The sequence below is a fragment of the Heterodontus francisci genome, chromosome 31 (genome assembly GCF_036365525.1).
Source record: "Heterodontus francisci isolate sHetFra1 chromosome 31, sHetFra1.hap1, whole genome shotgun sequence".
NCBI lineage: Eukaryota > Metazoa > Chordata > Chondrichthyes > Heterodontiformes > Heterodontidae > Heterodontus > Heterodontus francisci.
Window position 1 is genome coordinate 13,841,901 of NC_090401.1, and position 22,001 is coordinate 13,863,901.

At 43.9% G+C, this 22,001-nt stretch overlaps 1 protein-coding gene across 1 annotated transcript in view; it reads right to left on the reverse strand.

The window, feature by feature from the left end:
• The window catches only part of LOC137347073 (adhesion G protein-coupled receptor B2-like), a 1,240,702-nt gene that overhangs the window by 1,132,975 nt on the left and 85,726 nt on the right, over positions 1-22,001 (reverse strand). The window contains exon 2 of the mRNA XM_068011112.1: positions 7,346-8,078. Within this exon, the coding sequence (XP_067867213.1) occupies positions 7,346-8,063 (718 nt within the window). The 5' untranslated portion in view covers positions 8,064-8,078. The remainder of the gene's footprint in view (positions 1-7,345; positions 8,079-22,001) is intronic.

The window sequence follows — 22,001 nt, forward strand, 5'->3', positions numbered from 1 at the left end:
GTAAATGGAATATAATGTGGAGAAGTGCGAAGTTATCCACTTTGGTAGGAAAAATAGAAAAGCAGAATACTTTTGAAATGGTGAGACTGGGAAATATTAGTTTTCAATGGGACCTGGGTACATGATTCACATAAAGCTAACATGCAGGTACAGCAAGCAATAAGCAAAGCAAATGGTATATTAGCCTTTATTGCAAAGGGGTTGGAGTATAAAAGTAGGTTTTACTTGTTGAGACCAAACCTGCAGGACTGTGTACAGTTTTGGTCTTCTTATCTAAGAAAGGATATACTTGCCTTGAGGGAATGCAACAAAGGTTCATGCAATGTGAAGCTATGTACGTTGTCTGATGAAACATAAATGAGATGCATGGAGTTCAGTTGATTGAAGATATCAAACAGATTTATTCACAGCTAACAAGTATATACAATGCATAGCTAATTATTTACAAGACTATTTGCTCTTGGTGTTACTGTCACAGAGAGATCTCTGGCAAGTAGTCACATGACTGTGCCCTGGTGCTTAGCTCATTAGCATACTAAGATCTTAAAGGGACATTACTCTTAAAGGCAATCACACAACATCCTCCTTCTTTCCAAAGATAAGTCTCATATGCTGAAAGCAAAAACATATAAAATTAGATATCAAAATTATTTACACATGAGTAGAAATTATGAACTTTACAAATATAGAGGCTTAGAAGCCCATATATAGTTTCAGTGGTTTGACAATTCTTCCAGATCTGGTTATGGTATAACCTTCTGAGGATATGGATTTCACCCTTGGTTGTCCTGGGTTTGCAAGCATGTTGTCAATGTGTTGCTGCCATCCTGTTGATCTGTCACACCCCCACCATCGGAGCATGCTCCCTCGAGTCTGCTGTGCACAACTGGAGTAGTGCAAACCTCCCTCAGTTGGCTTTGGTTCCATCTCAACACCACCCCGCTAGATGTTCTAATCTCGTAGGGCCTAGGCTCGCCGCACAGTCTGGACACATCTGCAGGCAACTATGTTCTCATTGTGGGGTGTATGACCCTACCTTTTGTCCCACATGTAGCTCAGGTAGATCTGCCCTGCATGTCGGTCATGCACCATCTTCATTCTCCCCTGTTTATCGAGCAGTGTCCCCTGCACCTCAGAGAATTTGGATAGATGATGGCTTGGCAGAGTCGTCCGCATTTGTCTGCCAAATATGATCTCTGTTGGTGATGGTAAGCTCATTTCCATAGGTGTTGCTCTGAGGTGGAGCATGGCAACACAGATCTTGTTTTGTTGCCCTACACTTTAGGATAAGTGCTTTGACTGTGCTGACCATTCGCTTGGCAAAACCATTAGACCTAGGGTAATGCGGTGAGGATGTCACTCCCCATTTGGCGCACACATCCCTGAAAGATTTTCCCGTATACTGTGGCCCATTGTCAGAAATGATTTTTTAAAGTGAATAGACTGAATATAGCACTGAGTGCATCTGCAACGACCGCGCTTAAAGTGTCTTTTATCTGTCTGACAATTGGAAATTTGGAGAAATAGTCATCACACAACAGTTCACTGGACTGATTCCTGGGATGAGAGGGTTCATTGAAATTGAGTCGGCTAGGCCTATATTCTATGGAGCTTTGAAGAATGTGGGGTGATCTTATTGAAACATATAAAATTCTTAAGGGGTATGACAGGATAGATGATGGGAGGATGTTGCTCTGGCTGGAGAGTCTAGAACTAGAGGTCACAGTTTCGGAATAAGGGGTTAGGGTTAGAACTTTAGAACTGAAATTAGGAATAATTTCTTCACACAACAGTTTGTGAATCATTGAAATTCTCTATCCGAGGGAGCTGTGGATGTTCAGAGATCGATAGATTTTTGGGTACTAAGGGAATCGAGGGATATGGGGATAGTGCAAGAGGGTGAAGTTGAAGTAAAAGATCAGCCATGATTTTACTGAATGGCGAAGCAGGCGTGAAGGGCCAAATGACCTACTCTTGCTCCTGTTTCTGATGTTCTTAAAATTCTATCTCCTACAATGTTCATGTTCTTAAAATCCAGGCTTTGCATTACTGAATTACTACTTCCTGATTCACCATGTCTTTTCTTTAGCTCATGATGCTGTGTTTAACTGTGGCTCTGACCCTTCAATTTAGTTTGTCACTAGAATTTTAAAAAAACACCAATGTTGCAGTCTCACAATCAGATGAAGAAGGGGATGGGAGTATGTTGTATAAACAGTGCAAACTTAGATTAGAAAAAATGGAGAATTTGTAATAGAAAATAATCACAAAGGCTGCCAATGCATCGTAACAATAGGATATTACTGGGAATGAGCAGATTGCTTACAGAACACATCCTACACTCTCAATCTGCAGTCAAACTGGTACCCTCAGTTACAATCTATTTATTGTACTCTAACTAATCCTGTAGTAATCTGTGTTTATAATGGAATAGAATACAATGAGTAAATCAGGAAATACTAGCAGAGTGTGATGCAACAATGAACAATACGACATTTTAATGATGGAATAGGGGACAGAAAGATAATAGCTGGAAAGAGGCTTCAGAAGATGATCAAGCAGGATCCATATTAAAGCAAGGGACAGCGAATCTTTATGCTTTGTTCAGCATTCTCCTCTATTTCAGCAAAATATATTATTTATTGTATCGAGATCACGGTGCAATATTTTTAAATTTATCTCAGATAAGCAGCCAGATGGAAGGGTGCGACTTCTGCTTGGTGAATTTCACGTATACTACATTTCTGTGTGCTTGTAAATGGGTCATCCTGCATGGAGAAACAGTGCACACTAGGAAAGAAGGCAAAACAGGTATACTGCTTTGGATACTGTTGGGGGGAATGGCCTCTCAGGGGAAAGCAGCAACAGCCCAATTTGTTGCACCACGGTTGGCTCTGCTGCACAGGGGAGGAGTAAAAAGTGTGGGAATGCAATAGTTATAGGGGATTCAATTGTAAGGGGAATAGATAGGTGTTTCTGTGGCTGCAAAAGAGACTCCAGGATGGTGTGTTGCCTCCCTGGTGCTCGGGTCAAGGATGTCTCAGAGCGGTTACAGGACATTCTGAAGGGGGAGGGTGAACAGCCAGTGATCGTGGTACACATTGGTACAAACTATGTAGGTGAAAAAAAGGATGAGGTCCTGAAAGCAGAATATAGGGAGCTAGGAAGTAAATTGAAAAGTAGGACCTCAAAGGTCTCAGGATTACTATCAGTGCCACGTGCTAGTCAGAGTAGAAATAGCAGGATATAGTGGATGAATACATGGCTGAAGAGATGTGTGAGGGAGACGGTTTTAGATTCCTAGGGCATTGGGACCGGTTCTGGGAAAGGTGGAACCAGTACAAACTGGACGGGTTACACTTGGGCAGGACCGGGTCTGATGTCCTAGGGGGAGTATTTGCTAAAGTGGTTGGGGAAGGTTTTAACTAAAATGGCAGGAGGATGGGAACCTTTGCAAGGAGTCAGAGGAGGGGGGATCAAAGACAAGAACAAAAGACAGTAAGGAATAAGAAAAGTGATAGGCAGAGAAATCAAGGGCGAGAATCAAACAGGGCCACAGTGAAAATAGTGGGATGGGGACAAGTAATGTTAAAAAGACAAGCATTAAGGTTTTGTGCCTTAACGCGCGGAGCATTCGCAATAAAGTGGATGAATTAATCATGCTAATAGATGTAAACGAGTATGATATCGTTAGGATCATGGAGACATGGCTGCAAGGTGACCAGGGTTGGGAAATGAACATCGAGGGATATTCAGTATTTAGGTAGAACAGACAAAAAGCAAAAGGTGGTGGAGTTGCATTGCTGGTTAAAGAGGAAATTAACGCAATAGTGAGGAAAGATATTAGCTCTGACAATGTGGAATTTGTATGGGTAGAGCTGAGAAACACTAAGGGGCAAAAAACATTAGGGGGGGTTGTATATAGACCCCCAAACTGTAATGGTGATGTTGGGAATGGCATTAAATAGGAAATTGGAGATGCATGCGATAAAGGAATATCTGGAATTATGGGTGACATTAATCTGCATATAGATTGGGCAAATCAAATTAGTCACAATACCGTAAAAGAGGAATTCTTGGAGTGTATAAAGGATGGTTTTCTGGACCAATATGTTGAGGAACCAACCAGAGAACTGGCCATCCTAGACTGGGTATTGTGTAATGAGAGAGGAATAATTGACAATCTAGTGATGCGAGACCCCTTGGGGACGAACAACCATAATATGATAGAATTCTTCATCAAGATGGGGAGTGACGTAGTTGATTCTGAGACAAGGGTCCTGAATCTTAGTAAAGGAAACTACGAAGGTATGGGGCACGAGTTGGCCATGACGGATTGGGAAAAGTTACTTAAAGGGATGACGGTGGTTAGGCAATGGCGAACATTTAAAGAGCGCATGGATGAACTGCAACAATTGTTTATCCCTGTCTGGCGCAAAAGTAAAACAGGAAAGGTAGCCAAACCATGGCTTACAAGGGAAATTAGAGATAGCATTAGATCCAAGGATGAGGCATAAAAATTTGCCAGGAAAAACAACAGACCTGACGATTGGGAGCAGTTTAGAATTCAGCAAAGGAGAACCAAGGGATTGATTAAGAAGGGGAAAATAGAGTACGAGAGCAAGCTTGCGGGGAACATAAAAACTGACTGTAAAAGTTTCTATAGGTATGTGAAAAGAAAAAGATTAGTGAAGACAAATGTAGGTCCCTTACAGTCAGAAACGGGGGAATTTATTATGGGGAATAAAGGAATGGCTGACCAACTAAATGCATACTTTGGTTCTGTCTTCACAAAGGAGGACACAGATATCATACCAGAAATGTTGGGGAACACAGGGCTTGGTGAGTGAGAGGAACTGAAAGAAATCAGTATGAGTAGAGAAATGGTGTTGGGGAAATTGATAGGATTGAAGGCCGATAAATCCCCAGGGCCTGATGGTATGCATCCCAGAGTACTTACGAAAGTGGCCCGAGAAATAGTGGATGCATTGGTGCCCATCTTCCAAGATTCTCTAGACTCTGGAACAGTTCCTACAGATTGGAGGGTAGCTAATGTAACCCCACTATTTAAAAAGGGAGGTAGAGAGAAAGCAGGGAATTATCGACCAGTCAGCCTGACGTTGGTCGTGGGGAAAATTCTCAAAGATTTTATAGCAGAGCACTTAGAGAACTGTGGTAGAATCGGGCAGAGGCAGCATGGATTTACGAAAGGGAAATCATGCTTGACAAATCTACTAGAATTCTTCGAGGATGTAACTAGTAGAGTTAATGAGGGGGAGCCAGTGGATGTGGTTTATTAGGACTTTCAGAAGGCTTTCGACAAAGTCCCACATAAGAGATTAGCATGCAAAATTAAAGCGCATGGGATTGGGGGTAGTGTATTGCAATGGATAGAAAATTGGTTGGCAGACAGGAAACAAAGAGTAGGGATAAATTGGTCTTTTTCAGAATGGCAGGCAGTGACTAGTGGGGTACCGCAGAGATCGGTGCTAGGACCCCAGATATTCACAATATACATTAATGATTTAGATAAGGGAACTAAATGTAATATCTCCAAATTTGCGGATGACACAAAATTGGGTGGAAGGGTGAGTTGTGAGGAGGATGCAGAGAGGCTGCAGGGTGATTTGGACAAGTTGAGTGAGTGGGCTAATGCATGGCAGATGCAGTATAATGTGGATAAATGTGAGGCTATCCACTTTGGTCGCAAAAACAGGAAGGCAGATTATCTGAAGGGCTATAAACTGAGAGAGGGGAATATGCAGCGAGACCTGGGTATTATCGTACACCAGTCGCTGAAGGTAAGCATGCAGCTGCAACAGGCGGTAAAAATGGCAAATGGTATGTTGGCCTTCATAGCAAGAGGATTCAAGTACAGGAGCAGGGATGGCTTGCTGCAATTATACAGTGCCCTGGTGAGGCCACATCTGGAATATTCTGTGCAGTTTTGGTCTCCTTATCTGAGGAAGGATGTTCTTGCTATAGAGGGAGTGCAGCGAAGGTTTACCAGACTAATTCCTGTGATGGCGCGATTGACGTATGAGGAGAGATTGAGTCGGTTAGGATTATATTCGCTGGCGTTCAGAAGAGTGACGGGGGATCTCTTATAAAAACCTATAAAATTCTAACAGGACTTGACAGGGTAGATGCAGGAAGGATGTACCCGATGGTGGGGGAGTACAGAACCAGGGGTCATAGTCTAAGAATATGGGGTAATCCTTTCAGGACTGAGATGAGGAGAAATTTCTTCACCCAGAGAGTGGTGATCCTGTGGAATTCGCTACCGCAGAAAGCAGTTGCGACCAAATCATTTTATGTTTTCAAAAAGGGGTTAGATATCGCTCTTGGGTCTAAAGGGATCAAAGGGTATGGGGCAAAAGCCGGAACAGGCTACTGAGTTGGATGATCAGCTATGATCATAATGAATGGCGGAGCAGGTTCGAAGGGCCGAATGGCCTACTCCTGCTCCTATTTTCTACGTTTCTATGAGTGCAAGTGCAGTAGGTGTTGGTGAGTGCATTTCGCTAATTAGAATTTCTACCCTTTACTCTTCCCCAAAATGTTATCTTTTTGGTTTCATCTTTTATATAGTCTGTTAGATGTGCAGGTCAAAGAATAGGGGCTTCAATGCTATCGCTGTATCTCCAATGCACGCTCCCTTCTAGCAAAGCTCCGTTTTAGGAATTAGCCTTAATAAGGATTTCTTCTTTCATGGGTAAACTTTTAAAAGGAAATCTACAGACTGCCAGTCACATGTCAACGACATGGAATGCATTGGCCTTGACAGTCAATGTAAAGAAAAGAAACCCAAAACAGCCCATGCATTCTCCTGTATATGTTACAAAACAATAAAAAACAAACTGGAGCAATCACAAGGTGTTATTCCATCTCAAAATGAAGATGGAGGTTAAAAATTGCTTGACTTTTCAGCCATGGTTGATCATATTACCTGAACCACTTGATCAGAGACCTTGCGATCACTCTCAAGTCTTCATTACTCTCAATATATTATACGGACTAGCCTCTAATGCTATTATCATACCCTCCTGTGTACCATGTGAAAATATTTCTCCTCATAATAATCTTAAAATCCATCTGCAAGTGCCACTAGCTACTTTCATTTTATTGACACCATAATGCAGATTCCAAAAAAAGATAATAGATGGTAGAAAGTGTCTAAGAGATTGTAAATTAATTTTGATATTTTGATGATGTCCATAAATTAAAATCAATCTATTATTCACTCTCATTCCATGTAGTAAGCAACCAGCTATAATAAATATCAGAAGTTCAAGAGTACTGTCACCAAATCGCACGATAAAGCTACACAACAATCCACACTTACCAGCTTTTGGTGCAACATTCTCAACATGTAAATCATTTACATTTCTGGAATGTAATTTTGATGCTATGAACTCGTTCTTGATGAAAGGCAGTACTGTGCTTGAGTCGGACTCATTTTCATGCATATCTGGGCATGCACATCCTGAGTAATTAATTCCACATGGTTCATGATGATTTCTGTTGCTCATGCAGCTTTCAAACCAATGGCATAATATTCCACAGCCAAACTGGCTGGAATTCTCATTATTCAGTAAAATAACTTCCAAAAGTTGAAATTCCATTGCATTATTCCCCAGGCGTTCATTCAAAACTGATTCAGAAGTCAGGCAAAATTGTACAAAATCTTTATCAAACTGTAAAAATGTAAACAAATTCCGTGTTTCACACAAGTTAACAGCATCATTATCGATGTAATCCAATGTGCTACATGTCTGGTTCGGAACATAGTGATCCAACTGCAGTACCATCAGAGAAGTATAAGAGCAAATCTGCTTCACTTTGTGAAATTTTAAGTAAATGGAATATTTTGTTGGATCTGGATTTTCAATTGTCCAGGAACAGCCAGGCAAGGCTGTAGGGAAAATGTCCTGTAGGGAGAATGATCTGTACAGAACTCCAGACACCAATGTGGAACATACGTTCTCACTGACATCAAACCCCAAAGTGAGCAGAACAAGGGACAACAACACAGATAATATCAGGCGATGAGCAGTGTTCATCCTACGTCATATGTCCTGAAATGAAAGGGAATGGAAATTAAGTTATTGATACAATTATAACATAATTCAGATACTTTTGCATCACAGATCACATAATACTACTCATAATAATGAGGGCAACCATGTGGCAAAACAGACCAGTTGTTTCTTAAAAAAGACAATTCTGATAACCCAACATCTTGCATCGCAAATGCCGCTCCCGAGAGTAAATCACTTGACCTACCTCGCTCTGGCAGCACTGGAGTACCTGTAATAAACTGGTTACAGACTTCAAATCTGAAAATGGCAAGTAAACCAAAATCATGAGAGGTCTAGACTGAGTAGATAGAGATAAACTGTTCCCACTGGCAGAAGCGTTGAGAAACAAAGGACACTGATTTAAGGTGATTGACAAAACAACCAACAGCGACATGAGGAAAAACTTTTTTTATGCAGCGAGTAGTTAGGATCTGGAATGCACTACCTGAGAGTATTTTTTAATTCATTCAGGGGATGTGAGCGTCGCTGGCTAGGCCAACATTTATTGCCCATCCCGAATTGCCCATGAGAAGGTGGTGGTGAGCTGCCTTCTTGAACTGCTGCAGTCCTTGGGATGTAGGTACCCCACAGTGCTGTTAAGAAGAGAGTTCCAGGATTTGACCCAGCGACAGTGAAGGAACGGCGATATCGTTCCAAGTCAGGATGGTGTGTGGCTTGAACGGGACTTGCAGGTGATAGTGTTCCCATGCATCTGCTGCCCTTGTCCTTCTTAGTGGTACAGGTCACGGTGCTGTCGAAAGAGCCTTGGTGAGTTGATGTGATGGAGGCAGATACAATTGGGGCTTTCAAAAGGGAGTTGGATAAGCACCTGAAGAGAAAATATTTGCATGGCTACTGGGAAAGGGCAAGGGAGTGGGACTCACTGAGTTGCTCTTGCAGACAGCCAGCACCAAAATGACAGGTCGAATGGCCTTCTTCTGTGCTAGAACCAATATATGATTCTTTGTAATGCAAATACATCATTTCAGTGTCATTCTCCCAGATTGCAAAGAGCCACATGTAAAAGCACCTTTAAAGAGTCTTGAATATCTCTGCACAGTAGGATTTGATCTGAAAGGATTAACTCAAATGGACCAAAAGGGCCTTCTTCGTCTGAACATATCACTTTGAGTGCTGATATTTAATAAGCGAGTTAGAACCACAGGCAGAAAAGTTAGTTTGCATTCTGTCACCTGTGACTGAGTTGCATTCTCAGCATGTATCAAAAGTCACAATGGCAACTCATGAAAATGACATGATAATCATCATATTGTATGTTTATAAATAAATGAAGAATGACCATTTAAGGCACCTCAAACAATTTATGAGCTTCAGTATATCATGATGCAGAAGTCACTACTTTCAAATTGAAATAGGAAGAGGAAAAGAAGTGGGGTAATTATCGGTAATAACTATGGAAAGGATATTTTGTTTGATGGAGAAGTAGCAGCCCCTAGGAGCAGTTTACCCAAGTACCTTAATAAATTTTCTTCCTCCAACATTTTTCTCACATTCTCTCCAACCAAACCTACACAATCTCCAACTCATTCAGAACTCTAAGGCCCATATCATATCCCGCACAAAGTCTTGCACACCGACCACCCCTCTACTAGCTGACTTACAGTGGCTTCTGATCCACCACTGTATTAATTTCAAAATCCTTGTCCTCACCAATAAAAAGGTCAAAGAGGCTGGTTTTGCAACAGGTTTTGAAGGAGGGCAGTTACATAACAAGGGAAAGTTGTTTGGGAAGAGCTCCAATGTTTCAGTTACCAATGGTGGATTGGAAGAAGGGAAAGAATTGACACTAGACAATACTGACGTACTGAATGAATGTGCTGGGAAGTCAGACAGGTCAAGACTTCAGAGTTAGGATGGAAGTGACACTTTGAAGGTTACACACAAACATACAAATTAGGAGCAGGAGTAGGCCATTTGGCCCCTTGAGCCTGCTCTGCCATTTGATAAGATCATGGTTGATCTGATTGCGGCCTCAACTCTATTTTCTCCTGCCTATCTGCTGCAGCTGGAGTACTGCGTGCAGTTCTGGTCACCGCACTACAGGAAAGGTGTGATTGCACTAGAGAGGGTACAGAAGAGATTTATGAGGATGTTGCTGGACTGGAGAATTTTAATTATGAGGAAAGATTGGATAGACTACAGTTATTTCCTTTAGAATAGAGGAGGCTGAGGGAGACCTAACTGAAATGCATAAAATTATGAGGGCTCTAGATAGAGTGGATAGGAAGGCCCTTTTCCTCTTGGTTGAGGGGTTCCTAACCACAGGGCATAAATTTATTGTAAGAGGTAGGAAGTTTCGAAGGGATTTGATGGAATATTGTTTTCGCCCAGAGGGGTTGGGGATCTGGAATTCATTGCTTGAAAAAGTGGTAGAGGCAGGAACCTTCATAAGATTTACAAGGCTATGGTTCTAGAGCCAGAAAGTAGGATTAAGCTGATGACTCTTTGTTGGCCGGCATGGACAATGAGCGAATGGCCTCCTTCTGTGCTATAAATTTATATGGGGCTGGATTTTACATTGGGCGGATGGAAGCTGGCCACCGACGTAAAAGTCAATGGCGAACCCGCTTCCGCCACACCTGGGGATTCGACCCGCATTTTACAGGTCCCCATGCTTTAACTGTTCCAAGGCGGGACTTCCACCCACTTGAGGGAGGAAGTCCCGCCTCATTGAGCTGCCGGCCAATCAGCGGGCTGGCAGCTCTTAGTCCCAGCAGCGCCACCAGGAGCGGTGGCCACTGCTGGGACTGCAACCCAGCCAACTGAAGAGGATGCCTGGGAGCCTGGATCCAAGGTGAGTTTTGGTTGCCTTGCCTGGGGTAATCGGTCAGGCCCCAGCAAGGCAAGGGTGGTCGTTTGGGGGCGGGGGGGGGGTGTGGCGCTTGGCTCCTGGGGTGGTTGGGGAAGCAGGGGCAGCCCTCGATCGGGCACCCCCGGGGCGCTGAGAGGCCGCCAGCTTTTACCAGGCGGCCTTTCCCGGCTCCAGGATGCCTGCTCGCCATGCGTAAAATCCACGTGGAGGCAGGCGAAGGCCCTTAAGTGGCCGTTAATTGGCAGCTTAAGGACCTTGATTGGCCTGGGGTGGTTGGCCCCTACGTAAAGTGGGGCGGAGGCGGAAGCGGGTCAGGAAGGCCTCCCAGAGCCTCCTGCTCCATTTTACACCACTCCCCACCACCACCATCCGGCTCATTGGGGTGGCATAAAATTCCGGCCATGATTTCTATAAGATTTGGCAGTAAGTGAGAAGGCCTATAAAAAAACTTAAGGAAAATATAAGACAGGAATGGGCAAACAGGTGGCAAGCACAATTTAATGTTAATAAATTTGAGGTAATACATTTTGGGAAGCATAGGAAATAGAGTTTATATTCAATGGTAAAATGTCAAGGGGTGTGTATGTATGAAGATACCTATGAGTTCAAATGCATAATTGCTTGGGGACAAGTAGTAGAATGGATCATAAGCTGGCTACAAAACAGAGACTAGGGGTTAAGGATAGTTACTCAGACTAGCCAAAGGTGTGAAGTGGTGTTCACCATTCACATAAACAATTTACATTCAAGAATCAGAAATATAATTTTAAAATTTGTGGATGATAACAAATTGGGGAGTGTAGTTAATAGTGGAGCACTGTGACAAAATGCAAGAAGACATTAATAAACTTGCAGAATGGGTGTGCAATTGGCAAATGAACTTCAACATAGATAAGTATGAGATTGTGCATTTTGGTTGGAAGAATAGGAGGTTACATACTCCTTGGAAAATAAGTGTCTAAATGGGGTACAGAAACAGAGGATCTGGGTGTGCAAATACACAAATTATTAAAAGTACAGATGAAAGTTCTAATGAAAGGTCACAGACCTGAAACGTTAAATCTGCTTCTCCCTCCACAGATGCTGCCTGACCTGCTGAGTATTTCCAGCACTTTCTGTCTTTATTTATTTCAGATTTCCAGCATCTGCAGTATTTGCTTTTATTTTATTAAAAGTAAAGACGCAGGTTAATAAGGGCATAAAAAAGCAAACGAAGCATTTCCAAAAGTATAGAATTGAAAAGCACAGAAGTTATTCTAAACTCATACAGAACCTTGATTAGACCACACTTGAAGTACTGTGAACAGTTCTGGTCTCCATATTATAAAAAAGATATAGAGGCACTGGAGAAGGTGCAAACAAATTTACAACAATGATAACAGAAAGGAGATGTTATTCTTATCGGAAAAGATTGAACAGGCTGGGGCACTTTTCTCTAGAAAAGAGAAGACTGATGGGTGACCTGATAGAGGTATTGAAGATTATGAAAAGATTTGGTCGGATAGAGGGCGAGACCACAAGTAGGCGCCATCAATTTAAGATACTCACTAATAAATACAATAGGTAATTCAGGAGTAACTTCTTTACCCAGAGTGGTTAAAATGTCTGAACTCACTACCACAAGGAATAGTTGAGGCGAATAGCATAGATACATTTAAGGGAAAGCTAGATGAGCACTTTAGGGAGAAAGAAATAGAAGGATATGTTAATGGGGTTAGACGAAGAAGAGTGGGAGGACAATCATTCTGTCTGTTTTGGTGCTATAAATACTTTGTAATACCATGTCAAGCCATAAAAAGGTCTGACAGCTTTGTGGCATTTTTTTTTAAATAGAGGCATAACGTACAAAAGTGAAGCAGTAATAATAAATCTGTACAAAAATTTGGCTAGGTCAGAGTGCCGTGTGCAGTTTTAAACACCCATTATAGAAAGGACATGAAAACCATGGAAAGCAGATAGTGTTGATTCACTATCTTGATCTCAGGGAGGGGAAACCACAGTATGAGGAGACAGTTAAAATACTGGAACTATTTCACTGGAGTAGAGAAACCTAAGCAATTTAATGGAGCTATTTAAGATTATGAAGCATTTTGATAGAGTGAATTTGATAGAGAGCAATTATTTCCTCTGGTTGGGGAGTTAATGAAAAGGGGTCATCAATTTAAATTGTCACTGAGTGTGAGGAGAAAGGTTAGGAAAAATGTTTTTACTCATAGGATGGTGGAGCATGGAATCCATTGCCACAAGAAATAATTGAGATAGAGATAATTAAATCTCAAAGAAAACGATTGATAAATATTTGAAGCAGAGAAAGATACAAGATTACGAGGAGGGAACACAACTGTGTAATTAGTTTTGGAGTGCTCTAGCCAAAAGTTGACAGACATTGCAAAAAAGTTGCAACCTGTTTATTTCGCTACCATAATTAAGTATATATGTGATTTATTATTTTGCTTGTCTGGGTGTATGGTGCGTGGTATATTCAACCTAATTTTTTTGCTCTTCTGGAGGAATATTGTGGCAGCCATGCTTCACCATGGGCACCTCTTCACACAACTGTGATGGTATTACCTCTTGCTGTGTGTCAGCAGTTCAGCCCCTGTGCTGGCTGGCTGTACCTACCACTTCTTAAGTAGTTTTATGGAGATGATTGGCTTGAGTGGATGTGGTGTCACTCTACAATGTACTCCCTCATCTTGAGTTCATCCAGCCTTGACCTAGGATTGGGGTGTCTCTTTTGTAAGACCAAGAATCATTATGACTAATAACCAAGTATCTGGCCCCTTGAGTGTGAAGCTAACTATTATCAAGGTACAATCAATCTGAATCCCAGCCTCTCTGAGCCAAAATTGACAACTTCCAGTAAATTGAAGTCCAACATCTCTATAACCAATCAGTGTTCATAAGGAAAGCTATGCCTGCATTTTGCATTCTTTCTGTGGGGATTCCCTGCAGATAGCTGTGGAGTTGCAACTTGTCCATGGAGTACTACAGGTTTCCCATGCACTCAAGCATGACAGCACTATTGTGATACCATGCAGGGAGCTCAGAAAATTCTCAAAGGACCACATGAAGCACTTGCACTTATTGCTGAGTTGCCTTCTGAATGCATCCCCATATGGTACAGCTTTTATGGGTCCTGCAGAGGAATGTCTGATCCTAAGTCTGACCTTCACTGTGTTGGTGTACCTCTACTGACACCTTAATTTGCTCTTCCTCATCTAAGCTTCATTAAGTGCTCTTTCATGTCCCTATCTTCTTGATTCTCCTAAGGTGGATGCAATGAGCTGGTGGCTGTATGATCTGGAGTGCTCCACAGCAAACTGCAATGTTTCCAAAGAGCTGAAGCTCATTCTGCACTCACTTCCTATCATAACATTCCCTATGCTTGTGGAAAATGCACCTGGAGCACATAATAATTCAAATGAGCTGATTTTGCTAATTCTGCTCCCTTTGTGTGACTGTTTCTGTGCACGCACCAATCATGATACCATTTTCCCCAAGATCATGGAATCACCTCTTTTAAGAACTGGGTGAAGTACCGGCATTTAAATTGGGCTGAGAAAAGCAAACTGATGCTCCATGGTGCTGACATATCTGATACAGAAGAAGGAAAGGTTTTACAGAACTGCCTCAGACTGTGTGATCACAGTACACCTGAGTGCAAGATCATTCCTTTCGTGGGTTTGATTTTCATATAGCCAATGTATGGAGGATGCAATCTGTGATTGAGAACGCAATGAGCGCTCAGGTCAGCTATGGCTTTGTGTAAACAGTGATTTAATACGCAAAATATCTCAAATAATTTTCCTCATTTAATATCAGCAGCATTATAAGGAAAGTTTCCCTGTATAATGATGCACACAGCATATCATGCTGAAATGATCTGAGGTGATCAGTAATTCTGAGTGGATTCCATGCAGCTAGAACTTGAGCAAGAAGGAGAAGCTGAGAAAGATTTTTCTTTCAGGACATGTCTCAAATTATGCCAATATTTGAACAATCAAATTTATAGCATTTTAATTGATTGATCAGGTGCTCTGATGTGGAGACAAATGCTGTGTATAGCTGTCAAAAAAAGTGATAGACATAGGGCTGAATTTTACCAACACCCTGATATCCGGGGTCGTGGCAGGGAGGCCCGGTAAATACTTCCGGGCGAGGCCAGCCACGGGCCTCAATGCCGGTAAGGCCCCGCCCCATTTTACCAGAGGTGGTGAGACCTTGGGGCAGCCACCCTGCCACTCGGCGGCGGAGCCTTCATTTAAATATTTAAAGAAATTTTAAGTAATGCATAAACACTTACCTTGTCCCGACGGCCATCCCACCCCGATATTCCGGCCAGTGGCTGGAACCCCCGCGCCTTCGGATCTTCACGCCTTTGGCGTGACACTGATGGGGAGGGGAGATGAGGCAATATTTCAGGATGTGGGGTGGGGGGGGGAGTGGCAAAACCAATGGGATCGGTTGAGGGGAGGGTGGGTAGGGGTTGAAGGTTAAAGGAAAGAAAGTTCTGGGGGAAGGTCATGATCAAAAATTTACTTTTTGGGGGGGGAAAAGGACAAATAATAAAATGATTATTCACTGGAGGATTGGGAGAGGGGATTGGTAGTGTGAATAAATTTTTATTTTAATTTCCTTCCAAACCTGTGCCTTTAAACATTTCAATGAAACGGAAGGGCCTGAAGCCCTTTAAAAATGGCGCCAGCGCCTGCTCAGTGGTGTCAAATGACATTGCTGATGATGTAGAGGGGACAGGCGATCTGCCCCTCCCATGTAAATGAGCCACCACGCTAACTACTGCGGTGGCTCAGCGGTGCACATCTCGCGTGTGCGCTGCGCCGAGATCAGCGGCGAGCTTTCAAAATTCAGCCCATCATTTTTTTTAATTCATTCTCGGGACATGGGTGTCAATGGCAAAGTCAGCATTTATTGACCATCCTTGGTTGCTACGGTGCACATGAGTGGCTTGCTGAGAGCAGTTAAGAGTCAACCATTTTGCTGTGGTACTGGAGTCACATATACACCAGACCAGGAAAGGATGGCTGGTTGCCTTCACAACAGCAGATGTAACATAGGATGTTGGCATAATTCTGGGTGCAACAGAGAAACTCCTATTACTGAATGTGGAATCTCCCTGTAACCAACACAAACATTTTTTTTTCATGTTTGTACTTGCTGCTGTTCAATCTTCAGTCCGTTAACACCCTATCTGTACTAATGCTTTGTCTTTCAACACACCATTAACATATTGTTTGCCTTTGCTCCATGACCTTCTGGTCAGCTATTCTGTGACCTTGTCCTATTTACACCTTCTCCTTTGTTATCTCTTGCCCCACCCCCACTTTACTTGCTTATAACCGCTGACAATTCTAATATTTGCCAGTTCCGAAGAAGGGTCACTGGCCTGAAATGTTAACTCTGCTTCTCTCTCCACAATTGCTGCCAGACCTGCTGAGTATTTCCAGCATTTGTTTTTATTTCAGATTTCCAGCATCCACAGTATTTTGCTTTTTATTATGCCTTAAGGTACAGGTTGGAAATTAAGTAAAAAACTTTCAGACACAAAACTGCAATCCGAGTGGTCATTCTGGAAAATGACAGACACCAAGTGGAAATTGTCAAGGTGTGATTACACTCTGATGTTCTTGGAGTCACAACAATGGGCTGGATTTTACAGCCCGCCAGCCCACCCCACCAAGACGTCGCAGGTCATGGTGGGAGGGCGAAAAATGCCTGCTGCAGAGGCCCACCATGGGCCTCGTGCCAGGAAGACCCAGCCCAATATTGCCGGCGGCAGCAACGAGAGCCAAATTTGCATAGGTAAATTTATTTAAATAAATGAATTAATTATTTACCCACTCCATTCCAATGCCATTTGGTGCCGGTGGCCTGCACTCCCGCGCCTTTGGATACCCGTCTGGAGATCCGATGCGGGACATTGGTGGGGGAAGGGGGGAACAGGAAAGTATTTCAGTTGGGGGGGGGCCAGCAGAGAGCTGGGTGAAACTCATCTGATCAGTGTAGGGGATGGTGGGAAGGGGTAAAGTGCATAGTTTACAAACTGTGGGGGGCGGGGGAAACTCAGGTGCACAAGGTAAGTATTGGGGGTGGAGAGGACAAGGAATGAATTGTATGGTTAATGGGGGAGGGTGCGGGAGAGGGGCTAGAAGCATTTATTTCATTTTGTTAAATCCATTTTAATTAATTATATCTTTACATATGTAAATAAAATGGAATGGCTCAAAACCCTTTAAAAACGGCGACAGCGCCTGCGCAATGGCACCTGACGCCATTGCCGGGGACGGACCCCCTGCACCCTCCACATGATCGGGAGGGGCATCCGCAGCCGGCCATTTAATTGAGCCGCTGCGCTGAATATCACTGTGTAGTCCGTAAAGGCGGGCCGCCATTTTTGAAGCTCAGCGGCGAGCTTCTGGAATCCAGCCCCATATCCCAGTGAAAGAATGAAGTGGATACGTGGACACAGGTTACATCCCTACCAAAAAGGAAGCAAGGTATGGGGTTGGCATTGTTGTTTTCTACAAGAAGTAAAAGCAGAAGTAAAGTGGAGATGGTGGCATAGTGGTAGTGTCACTGGGCTACTAATCCAGAGACCCAAGCTAATGTCCCTGGGACATTGGTTCAAATCCCACCACGGCAGCTGGTGGAATTTAAATTCAATTAATTAATTAAAAATCTGGAATTGAAAGCTAGTCTTAGTAATGGTGCCATGAAACTAGCATCAATTGTCCTTCAGGGAAGGAAATCTGCTGTCCTTATCTGGTCTGGCCGACATGTGACTCCATACCCAAAGCAATGTGGTTGACTCTTAACTGCGCTCTGAAATGGCCTGACCAAGAGTGGCTCGGTAGCACCACTACTGACCGTGCTGGCCGAGTCCGAAAGGACATAGCTGCTAGACTAGGTCTGCGGCAAGTGGTGGGGGAACCAACCCAAGGGAAGAACATACTTGACCTTGTCCTCACCAATCTGTCTGCCGCAGATACATCTGTCCATGACAGTATTGGTAGGAGTGACCACCGCACAGTCCTTGTGGAGACAAAGTCCCGCCTTCACATTGAGGATACCGTCCATTGTGTTGTGTGGCACTATCACCGTGCTAAATGGGATAGATTTCGAACAGATCTAGCAATGCAAAACTGGGCATCCATGAGGCGCTGTGGGTCATCAGCAGCAGCAGAATTGTACTCAACCACAATCTGTAACCTCATGGCACGGTATATCCTCCACTCTACCATTATCATCAAGGCAGGAGACCAACCCTAGATCAATGAAGAGTGCAGCAGGGCATGCCAGGAGCAGCACCAGGCATAGCTCAAAATGAGGTGTCAACCTGGTGAAGCTACAACCCAGGACTACTTGCATGCCAAACTGCATAAGCAGCATGCAATAGACAGAGCTAAGTGATCCCATAACCAACCGATCAGATCTAAGCTCTGCAGTCCTGCCACATCCAGCCGTGAATGGTGGTGGACAATTAAACAACTAACTGGAGGAGGTGGCTCCACAAATATCCCCATCCACAATGATGGGGGAGTCCAGCACATCAGTGCGAAAGATAAGGCTGAAGCATTTGCAACAATCTTCAGCCAGAAGTGCCGAGTTGATGATCCATCTCGGCCTCTTCCTGAGGTCCCCAGCATCACAGATGCCAGACTTCAGCCAATTCGATTCACTCCGCGTGATATCAAGAAACGACTGAAGGCACTGGATACTGCAAAAGCTATGGGCCCTGACAATATTCCGGCAATAGTACTGAAGACCTGTGCTCCAGAACATGTGGCGCCCCTCGCCAAGCTGTTCCAGTACAGATACAACACTGGCATCTACCCTGCAATGTGGAAAATTGCCCAGGTATGTCCTGGACACAAAAAGCAGGACAAGTCCAACCCAGCCAACTACCGCCCCATCAGCCTACTCTCAATCATCAGTAAAGTGATGGAAGGTGTCATCAACAGTGCCATCACGCAGCACTTGCTTAGCAATAACCTGCTCAGTGACGCTCAGTTTGGGTTCTGCCAGGGCCACTCAGCTCCTGACCTTATTACAGCCTTGGTTCAAACATGGACAAAAGAGCTGAACTCAAGAGGTGAGGTGAGAGTGACTGCCCTTGACATCAAGGCAGCATTTGACCTAGTATGGCATCAAGGAGCCCTAGCAAAACTGAGGTCAATGGGAATCAGGGGGAAAGCCCTCCGCTGGCTGGAGTCATACCAAGCACAAAGGAAGATGGTTGCGGTTGTTGGAGGTCAATCATCTGAGCTACAGGACATCACTGCAGGAGTTCCTCAGCGTAATGTCCTCGGCCCAACCATCTTCAGCTGCTTCATCAATTAGCTTTCTTCAATCATAAGGTCAGAATTGGGGATGTTCGCTGATGATTGCACAATGTTCAGCACCATTCGTGACTACTCAGATACTGAAGTAGTCTGTGTAGAAATGCAGCAAGACCTGGACAATATCCAGGCTTGGGCTGATAAGTGGCAAGTAACATTCGCGCCACGCAAGTGCCAGGCAATGACCATCTCTCACAAGAGATCTCCCCTTGACATTCAACGGCATTACCATCGCTGAATCCCCCACTATCAACATCCTCGGGGCTACCATTGACCAGAAACGGAACTGGAGTAGCCATATAAATACTGTGGCTACAACAGCAAGTCAGAGGCTAGGAATCCTGAGGTGAGTAACTCACCTCCTGACTCCCCAAAGCCTGTCCACTATCTGCAAGGCACAAGCCTGGATGGGTGCAGCTCCAACAACACTCAAGAAGCTCGACACCATCCAGAACAAAGCAGCACGCTTGATTGGCACCCCATCTACAAACATTCACTCCCTCCACCACCGACGCACAGTGGCAGCAGTGTGTACCATCTACAAGATGCACTGCAGCAATGCACCAAGGCTCCTTAGACAGCACCTTCCAAACCTGTGACCTCTACCAACTAGAAGGACAAGGGCAGCACATACATGGGAACACCACCACCTGCAAGTTCCCCTCCAAGTCACACACCATCCTGACTTGGAACTAAATCGCCATTCCTTCACTGTCGCTGGGTCAAAATCCTGGAACTCTCTTCCTAACAGCACTGTCGGTGTCCCTACCCCACATGGACTGCAGCGTTTCAAGAAGGCAGTTCACCACCACCTTCTCAAGGGCAATTAGGGATGGGCAATAAATGCTGGCCTGGCCAGTGACGCCCTCATCCCACAAAAGAATAAAAGAAGTATTTTGTAAAACGGATGCCCTTCAGTTGGATATTGAAGGTTTGGACCTTCTATTAGAGATTTTTGATGAAATCTGCAAGAAAGATGATCTGTTAAATGCCTACAAGGCACGGTCAGTCTTTGATAAACTTCGGAAAATAGATGGTCATTACGTGGAAGAATATATGATAGACTTGAATAAAAAAAAGGCGTGATTAATTTTGGGGACCCAGGATAAGTACTAGCATTTAAATGATGGATTGTGCTAAAGTGTCTCATCTGGAAAGGTTACTTATTCCAACTGGTGTTTGATTGTTGAAGAGGGAAACCCTGTTAGATCAGGTGTCTGCTGCCTTGAAAAAAATTGCTGGGGAAACAGTTATTTCCTTCAGCTTTCATGGAACAACTGGGACATTCCATAGTGACACAAAGAATAGACAACTCAATGATTGCCAGATCTTGAAATGGAAAAGATACTGAACACCAACGTCAATTTAATGGAAGGATTAAAGACTGGCAGAATGAAGATGAAAGCACCTTTAACAGATCTGGCTATTACAGCAGAGGACTGAATTGGAACGGCAATAATAAGTGACTGAATCTCAGGAATGCCCAAGCAACAGTTAATAGGTACTTCAGGTTTGACTCGAAATATCATTATGCAGTGAACTGCCCAAAGCAGACAGGCAAGGTCCTCGAAATGACACATGATGAAGACAATTCTGGAGAAGAGGATGAAGATAATAATGCATCTGAACAAATTCTACTAGTCTCGAGTTTTAGTCCTGTAATGATTGTGTTAGTCACAGACTTCTTTATGCAGTACTAGATGGTTCTTTCAGATCAACATTGGGCTGAATTTTAAGGAGCCCTCGACATCGGGATCCGTGGCAGGGCGGGGGTGGGGGGGGGTGGCGGCGGCCTGAAGATCGCCCAGGATGAGGCCCGCCATGGACCTCGATGCCGGCAGGGCCCGGCCTGATCCTCCCGGCGGCAGCGGGGCAGCATGGCTGCCCCTCCGCAGCTCAGCGAGAGGAGCACAATCAACATATGCAAATAAAGTAAATTAATAGATTAGCGTGTATTTACCATTAATATTGATGTCCTGCTGCGATCTTCGGCCTGGCAGCCGGCACTCCCGCGCCTTCGGATCCCCGTCCAGGGAAACGAGGCGCAACACTGGTGGGGAGGAGGGAGGAGGTTGTTCCTCAGTGCAGGAGTTGGGGGACAGGGTCAAATTAACAACATGGGTGTAGGGGATGGCGGGAAGGGTTGTAATTTAAAATTTGCGTAGTTTTGCATGTGACGGTCAGATTGTAAAGATAAGTGTTTTGGGGGGGAAAGGGCAAACAATTAATTTAATTGTTATGGGGAGTAGGAGAGGGGCAAAAGAGATGTATTTATTTAACTTCATTAAATCTTTCTTTAAATATTTAAATATGCCAGTAGGGCTAACAGCCCTTTAAAAATAGTGTCAGTGCCAGGGCACAGACGCCATTGCCGGGGACGGACACCCCGCCCCCTCCTTGTGATCGGGGAATGGGGTGGGGTGCGGGGGAAGTCCCACCCTGGCTATTTAAATGAGCTGCCGTGATTGGAATTGCAGCGGATCATTGGCGTGCAGCCCGTCACTCTGTGCGGGCTGCCACTCAGCCCATTATGTGGAACAGATTGATTAAAGTTTTATTTTGATTCACACAAGGTTAAGGAATATGAAAGTACTACTTGCTTTCGGTCTGGTGATGGCAACATATTGAGATCACTAAAGAGAGTTGTAATTCCATGTGAAATAGCTGTAGTAAGCTATTTTATGAGTACTTATGAAGTCTCTACTGAGATACCAATGCTGTTGAGTA